The sequence below is a fragment of the Dipteris shenzhenensis genome, chromosome 9, assembly GCF_047967505.1.
Source record: "Dipteris shenzhenensis isolate YYH24624 ecotype China chromosome 9, Dip_SZ_1.0, whole genome shotgun sequence".
NCBI lineage: Eukaryota > Viridiplantae > Streptophyta > Polypodiopsida > Gleicheniales > Dipteridaceae > Dipteris > Dipteris shenzhenensis.
This window is the reverse complement of record NC_141604.1, coordinates 25,358,653-25,366,880: the sequence shown is the minus strand read 5'-3', so window position 1 is coordinate 25,366,880 and position 8,228 is coordinate 25,358,653. Positions and strand designations below refer to the sequence as shown.

The following is an 8,228-nucleotide window of genomic DNA, read 5'->3' as shown; positions in this document are numbered from 1 at the left end:
TACAACGACTTAAATTAATGCAGGCCCAAAATATTATTGCAGGATTGCCTAAGTTCAAGGTTGTAGAAATGCATAAGGTATGTGAAGCCTGTCAATTTGGAAAATAGGCAAGGAAACCATTTCCTAAACATGTTCAAGAGAGTAAGAGGCCATTGGAATTAATCCACTATGATGTGTGGACTACTAAATTTGCATCTATTGGAGGCTGTCATTACTTTGTCACTTTTATTGATGACTACAGCAGAAAAGTTTGGGTGTATTTTATGAAAAAGAAAAGTGAAGTGTTTGGGCATTTCAAAGCTTTTAAAGCTATAGTTGAAAAAGAAACAGGCCTACAAATAAAATGCATAAGGTCAGATGGAGGGGGAGAGCACCTCTCAAATGAGTTTGCAAGTTTCCTACAGGAGCATGGCATAAAGCAACAATATTCATGCAGTTATACCCCACAACAAAATGGACTTGCAGCAAGGAAAAACAGACATATTGGAGAGTTATCTCATGCCATGCTTAACGAAAAAGACATGCCAGATTATTATTGGGCTGAAGCAGTTGCTACAGTAGTCTACATAATGAACACGACTCCCACTACAGCAATACATGGCATGATGCCATAGGAGAGGTATACTAGTAGGAAACCATATATTTCTCATTTGAAAGTTTTTGGTTGCATTGCCTATGTTCATGTGCCAGATGAGTTGAGATCCAAGAGCTGAGAAGTGCATCTTTATTGGTTATTCTCTACAGTAGAAAGGGTATAGATGCTATAACCTTTCTACTCATAAGTTTACAATGAGCAGAGATGTTGCTTTTGATGAGATGAGTAGCTGGTATAAACCAATAAATGTGATTGATAATTTAGATGCACAAAATGGTAATGTTGCCCAAATTCACAGCAGCAATCACAAAATATTAGCAGACCTATAGTGTCCTCTAGCAGTGGTTCACATACTTCACCATGGACAGGCAGATTGAGATCAGGAGGATCTCCTCAAAGCAATGCAGATAGTGGTATGCAAGTATCACGAAAAGGAAAAGAGAAAGTAGATCAGCCCATGGTGGATGTGAATGCAGGTCACTCTTATGTGGATGGTGAATACAGTGGCTCAGAATAGAGCCTTGATGATGAGTTGGGTATTCCTTCTATTGTTACACCTAGAGTAAGGAAGACAAGGGATGTTTTTAGAGCACCTGGTAGTGACCCTATTTTGTGCAGGTCTACCAGAGCTAGGTATCCTATGGATAGGCTGAAATATGATGGATTTACAGCCATTCACTATGCCTATATGGTCAAAGTGATACATGAACCAGAACCCACTTCTTTTGAGCAAGCTATGGGAAAAGAAAAATGGGAGAAAGCCATGGATGAAGAAATGGATGCCTTGGAAGCAAATGCTACATGGGAATTGGTGCCTTTGCCTAAAGATAAGAATGCAATTGGCTGCAAGTGAGTTTATAAGGTGAAGCACAGTGCAGATGGTTCTGTGAACAGGTACAAGGCAAGATTAGTTGTCAAGGGGTATGCACAGACATATGGAATTGATTATGAAGAAACATTCAGTCCAATTGCAAGGATGGCAACTGTAAGAGTAGTCATTGCTATGGCTACATCAAAGGGATGGTCTTTACATCAGATGGATGTAAAGAATGCCTTCTTGCATGGTGATTTGCAAGAAGAGGTCTATATGGAGCAATGATGAGGTTATGTTCATGCTGTTCATCCTGAGTTTGTTTGCAGGTTGAAGAAAGCCTTGTATGGCTTGAAGCAATCACCCAGAGCATGGTCTGACAAGATAAGACAATATATTGTCACTATTGGCTTTTAGATTTCCAAGGCAGATTTCTCACTTTATGTGAGAAAAATAGAGAGGTGTTATGCTGCTTGTCATTTATGTTGATGATTTGATCATCACACGTGATAGTGATGAAGATATCTTTCATGTGAAAATGCTATTGAAGCAGAAGTTTGAGATGAAGGATTTGGGAGAGCTATGTTACTTCTTGGGCATTAAGGTGATTAGATCCACAAGTGGGATATGGCTCTTGCAGAGGCAGTATGGATTGGACGTGCTATCCAAATATGGGATGACAGGATGTAAGCCTATTTTAGTTCCTTTGGAGCAGAATGTGAAGCTGAGCACAGATACAGGTGAGCTTCTGGAGGACCCTACTATGCACATATGCATAGTAGGAAGTTTGATTTATATGACTATTACCAGGCCAAATTTGAGCTATGCTATTGGTTTGGTAAGTCGGTTTATGCAAGCTCTAAGGAAATTGCATTTGGATGCGGTTAGACTCATACTGAGGTATATGAAGTCCACATTGTAGTATGGACTATTTTATGAGACTGGGGTTCAGATACAGTTGCATGGATACACTGATGCTCATTGGGCTGGTAGTATTTTTGATAGATGATCTACTAGTGGATATGTGTTCTCTTTTGGGAGTGCTGCAGTCACTTGGAGCAGCGAGAAACAACCTACAGTCGCCTTGTCGAGCACAAAGGCTGAGTATAGGGGTGCAGCAATGGTTGCATGTGAGGTAGCTTGGTTGCATAAGCTACTTTATGATATGCATCAGTTTATAGATGGGCCAGTTGTCATTTATTGTGACAACATGAGCAGTATACACTTGGCAAATAACCTAGTCTATCATGCTAGAACAAAGCACATTGAGGTGCATTATCACTATGTGCATGAGAAGGTTCTAATAGGTTTTATTGATCTAGTTTATGTCAGCATGGAGGATCAAGTAGCTGACATATTCATGAAGGCATTGGGCATAGAGAAGCTGCATAAGTTCAGAGACTTGCTTGGTGTGCAGGAATTGGGATTGAGCTCGAGGGGGGGTGTTGAGATATTGAGCTCCACTCGTGATACGCCAGGGTGATCGTTGTGCATTTATGTCGCCGACTTATTAGTTGCAAATGCAGTTGGTACACTGCCCATGAATAATAGCTGGATGATAGCTATCTTTATGTACTCTAGTTAGTGGTTCAGTTAGTATGCCACCTTAGTTAGCTGAGTTTGGTTTAAGACCCACATATAGGGTTCACCTATTCTTTTGTACTTAGAGTTCTTTTGGCTTTCACAACTAAGAAGAGGAAAACTATTTTCAGCCTCCAGCTTTGTGTATATCCCCCATTGTGTATGTGAGAAAGCTGCAAGTGAGACTCCTTCCTTCTCTCCCACTCTCTTCACATCCTTCATGTCCTTCGATGCACTATGAGAAATGCTAGTAGATAGTATGAACTGAACACACGAGGAATGGTTGATTAGTTGCTTCTAATTCACTCATAAATTTGGAAGGAAAAATATATTATGCACATAAAATACTTACTTGGAGCATCTTGTGCCAATCATGAGATTTCAAGCCATATAATTGCTCTACATCTGTTTTCTTGCTCTTTGTGAAGGCCCCTCTTCAAACACCTCATGCATCTAGTGGGAGTACGAATTGTAGTGATAGCTTGCTTCACTGCCTACACTCTAGCTTTGATAACCTCCATGGTGCACGAGGTAAAAAGACATGCCAATTTGGCCTCTCTTGTGACCAAGCTTCACGCATCCTCCCTTATGCATGCGGAATCTCATGTCCCATTCAAATGTTCCCAAATGGTAGATGCCAAATTCTTGAAGATATGCATGGATCAAGCAGGTGATTGATCTTGAGGTGGGACCAATATGGTAGTTGATAAAAGATGGAGTATCTAAACAAAAGGTGGTGTTAGCGTGCAATCTTTATTTCCATTCAATATAGCACACAATAGTTACAAACCCTTACTGGCTCATGCCAAGTTGTGGAGGAGTCATGGAACCGTCCCAAATTCTCATCCAATCTCCTGCAGTGACTGAATATGGGGGGATTTCATTCCAAGGGGTGACATATCTAGGATGATCAGGTGGGAGAAATTGATGGTGATTCTCATAGATGATCTTATTCAATGTGTCTGCCCATGAGGCAACTAGCGAAGGACCACAAGCAGGACATGCATGGTAACCTGATGTAGTGAGACCTGAACAATAGACGCAATTAAGAGTTTAAGGTGGGTTCAAGGTGCTACATTGATTGCCTACTCATAATTAAAAGTTCAATGCTTACCTGAACACTCGCCATAGCCTAGGAAGTCATGCATCATCCACATCAAGACTGCTTTGTAGTTGAAGTCTCGTGACGAGGGAGGGGCCTGCTCACATCATACACCTTGATACCTCTCCAAACTATCAATCAAAGGCTCTAAATAAACATCAGGATTTTTGACTTTATGTTTCCCTTAAGGGGCGACATATCTAGGATGATTAGGTGGGAGAAATCGATGGTGATTCTCATAGATAATCTTATTTAATGCGTCTGCCCATGAGGCAACTAGCGAAGGACCACAAACAAGACATGCATGGTAACCCGATGTAGTGAGACCTGAATAATAGATGCAATTAAGAGTTCAAGGTGGGTTCAGGGTGCCACATCGATTGCCTACTCATAATTAAAAGTTCAATGCTTACCTGAACACTCACCATAGCCTAGGAAGTCATGCATCGTCCACATCAAGACTACTTTGCAGTTGAAGTCTCGTGACGAGGGAGGGGCCTGCTCACATCATGCACCTTGATACCTCTCCAAAGTATCTCTAGCTCATCAATCAAAGGCTCTAAATAAACATCATGATTTTTGACTTTATCTTTCCCTGGAATTAGAAGGGATAACATAACATGCCCTTTCTTAATCACCATAGAGGGTGGAAGATTATAATTCACCAATATCACTAGCCATACACTGTAAGAGGTGCTTTTGAGACCAAATGGGCTCACACCGTCCATACCTAATCCAAGTCTCAAGTTCCTAGGTTCTTTGTGGAAGCTTGGCCATGTGTCTTCAATATGCTTCCATGCAGGAGTGTCTGCGGGAGTTCTCCACTTGCCATTGGTTGATTGATGGGAGGAATGCCATGACATGAGCTTTGCAATGGATTTGCACTTGAACATATGTTGGATGCGAGGGATTATGGAAAAATGTCACAAAACCTTACGAGGCACATCCAAAGTTTTGAGATCTGCTCTATATCTTGCCTCTCTCCACAAGAAGGACACTTTCTTGCATCCTTATGTGGTCCACGAGACAAAACACAATCGTTGACGCATGCATGGATGCACTTGTAATATAATCTTCCAAGAGAGATCACATGTTGCCTTGCCATATCTCTTAAGGTCGGTAATTTATTCTCCCTTGGAAGCATTTTATACAATAGCTTGCATGTGAAGACCATAAATGAGAAAAAGCATTCGAGTTATTAATCCACTAGCATAATTCACCATATTTGCAAAATAGACTTTAAAGCTTACTTGAGTAATGCATTCAAACTTGCATTGCTCCATCCATAGATGGTCTGCAAGTTTACTAACTCAAGGGAGGCATGTAGAATAGAGAATGTGCACCCCTCAAATAGTGGAGTCGATGCTACAGTAAAAAGATCATCCTGCTCCATGCTATCATCCCTACCTGAGGACTGATGGACATATAAATCCCGTACCATATCATCAAACACCTCCTCCTCCATGACCTCATGAGGTAATGGTGGAGGGCTACTATCATCATCACTCCATGCATCCGTAATGGTTCCTCCTAAAGATCCCACTTCATATCGTCGATGCTTCACCTCCTCATGACGAGTATAGGGCAACATATGAAGGTGTGGTACTGCATCCTATATAAAATTAAAAAAGGATCATATATCAAGCACATGAACACCCATAGGTATCTCAATCAACCTTAACTCTTTAACACTTACCATGTCTACGGTTGCATCCCATTCTCCATACATTGAGATGTGATTGAGTGTAATTCTGCGTGCACGATACATGTTTCCTCGACATCAATCACACATACATTTGATATTTTACTCCAACCACATTTTGCGATGGTGGATACGGAGGGATTCATCCTCATTGGAGCTACTTAATGAAGATAAAGACATCCTATAGATAAACAACCTAAAAAATGTGTCCTTGCATGAGTTGTAAATGTCAAAACTCTGTGTAGCATCTAAAAGCACGTCTAACATCGCGTCTGTATTGTGGAATGCGTCTATAGGCACGTCTAACACATAGTGTAGCCGCACTGATAGATGCACAGACTACGAGCTAATTTTCAAACCTAGTTTTAGCGCGCTTGCTTTCCTTCACATACTTTTAGTTGTGTAGCTTACTTTCCTATTAACAGACATAGCTTTGGGCATCCACACTTATCTCCAAGCACCCACACTCATCTCCAAGCTTACACAGTCATCCCCAAGCATACAAGAGAAGAGGGTGAACAAGGAAGAGAAGAAAGAGAAGTAGCTTTGAAGAAGGACAAGAAGCTTCCATACCTCTATCCAAGGTAAGTTTCTTGGCGGTTGGTCTTCTTTAGAAATTGATCTCTTTGGATTCGTCCTTTGTTGTATATGGGGAAGGGATGTTTTTGGTACTAATGTTATTCTTTTTGGGGTCGGGCGCATGTCCTTTTCAGCTTCTTTTAATAAGTCATCTGTCGGAGCGTATCTATAGATGCGTCTAACAGCGCGTCTAATATTTGGAAAAACAAGCAGTCGCACCTGTAGATGCGCTACGATAGCTTTCCCTTCCCCTTCCCCTTCTCTTTCCCTTAAGCATTTGTTGAGGAAATAAGGGATTGCATGAATGATGGAAATAAGTGATTGCATGAGGGCAAGTCGAAGAAAGAGGAAAATTGGACTGAAGCATGAGGGCGCGGGATAAAGAAAGAGGGCATACATGATGGAGCATTCTTTTTCGGTCTTTTTTTTCCTCTTTGTTCCTCTCTTTTCCCCTCTCTTTTCCTCTATTTTCACCTCTCTTTCCTTCTCTTTTTTCCTCTTTTTCTCTCTCTTATCTCCTCTCTTTTTCTCTCTTTTTTCTCCTCTTTTTTCGTCTCTTATCTCCTCTCTTTTTCTCTCTTTTTTCTCATCTCTTTTTCTCTCTTTTCTTCTCTCTTTCCTTCTCTTTTCCCCTCTCTTTTTTTCTCTTATCTCCTCTCTTTTTTCTCCTCTCTTTTCCTCTATTTTCCTCTCTTTTCTCATCTCTTTCCTTCTCTCTTTTTCTCTCTTTTATCTATTACTTTTTCTCTCTTTTTCCTTCTCTCTTTTATCCTCTCTTTCCTTCTCTCTTTTCGTCTCTTTTCCTCTCTTTTCTCCTCTCTTTTTCGAGTCTCTTATCTCCTCTCTTTTTCTCCTCTCTTTTCCTCTCTTTTCTCCTCTCTTTCCTTCTCTCTTTTTCTCTCTTTTATCCTCACTTTTTCTCTCTTTTTCCTTCTCTCTTTTATCCTCGCTTTTCTCCTCTCTTTTCCTCTCTTTTCTCCTCTGTTTTTCTCTCTTATCTCCTCTCTTTTCCTCTATTTTCCTCTCTTTTCTCCTCTCTTTCCTTCTCTCTTTTTCTCTCTTTTATCCTCACTTTTTCTCTTTTCACTTTCTCTGTTTTCCTCTCTTTTCGTCTCTTTTTCTCTCTTTTCTCCTTTAAATCTCTTTTATCCTCTCTTTTTCTCTCTTTTTTCTCCTCTCTTTTTATCTCTCTTTTCCTATCTTTTCCTCTCTTTTCTCCTCTCTTTCCTTCTCTTTTCCCCTCTCTTTTTTCCTCTCTTTCCTTCTCTCTTTTTCCCCACGTGAAGCTTCAATAGCTTGACATTGAGCAAGCAGATACAGACTTCTATCACTCTAATTCAAAGAATGCAGGAGTTTGTAAATGCTTGCTCAATGTCATGCTTTTCTTTTGCATGATGGAAAGAGGGCATGCTCGATGGTAATCTTCTTCTTTTCTTTTCTTCACTTTATCATGTGGATAGGAAGCTCTTCAGCCTCACTTGATCTTCGGGATGCCATCTTTTGGGAGTTATATAACAATTTGGGGCACCCTCCCACTCCTGGGGAGTTATACACATACATGACGAGTACTCTACACACCCCCTAGGAGTCGGTAGTACAGACTCAAAACCACCCCAATCCCACACCAGCTGAGATTACCCCAGTGGAGTCAAGATAGCCCAGTAGGCTACAGAGCCGAGCCCCTTCTCCCCTCTTATGGTCAGGAGGACGTTCTACCTCGTAGAGCCACCGGCATACTCGTGTGTAGTCAAGAGTCGCTTCTCCAGCTACGAGTGGCCAGCGTACTCTTGTGCAGTCGAGAGTCGCTTCTCCAGCTATGGGTGGCCAACGTACTAGCTCGACATGATAGGGTAGCAGG

The 8,228-nt window shown here is 41.2% G+C and overlaps 1 protein-coding gene across 1 annotated transcript; it reads right to left on the bottom strand.

The window, feature by feature from the left end:
- Positions 1–5,335: 5,335 nt before the first annotated feature.
- LOC147898419 (uncharacterized) lies at positions 5,336–5,971 on the bottom strand. The gene is given in 2 exon segments (XM_087378817.1): positions 5,336–5,701; positions 5,786–5,971. Coding segments are annotated over 2 exon segments (552 nt in total).
- Positions 5,972–8,228: the final 2,257 nt, after the last annotated feature.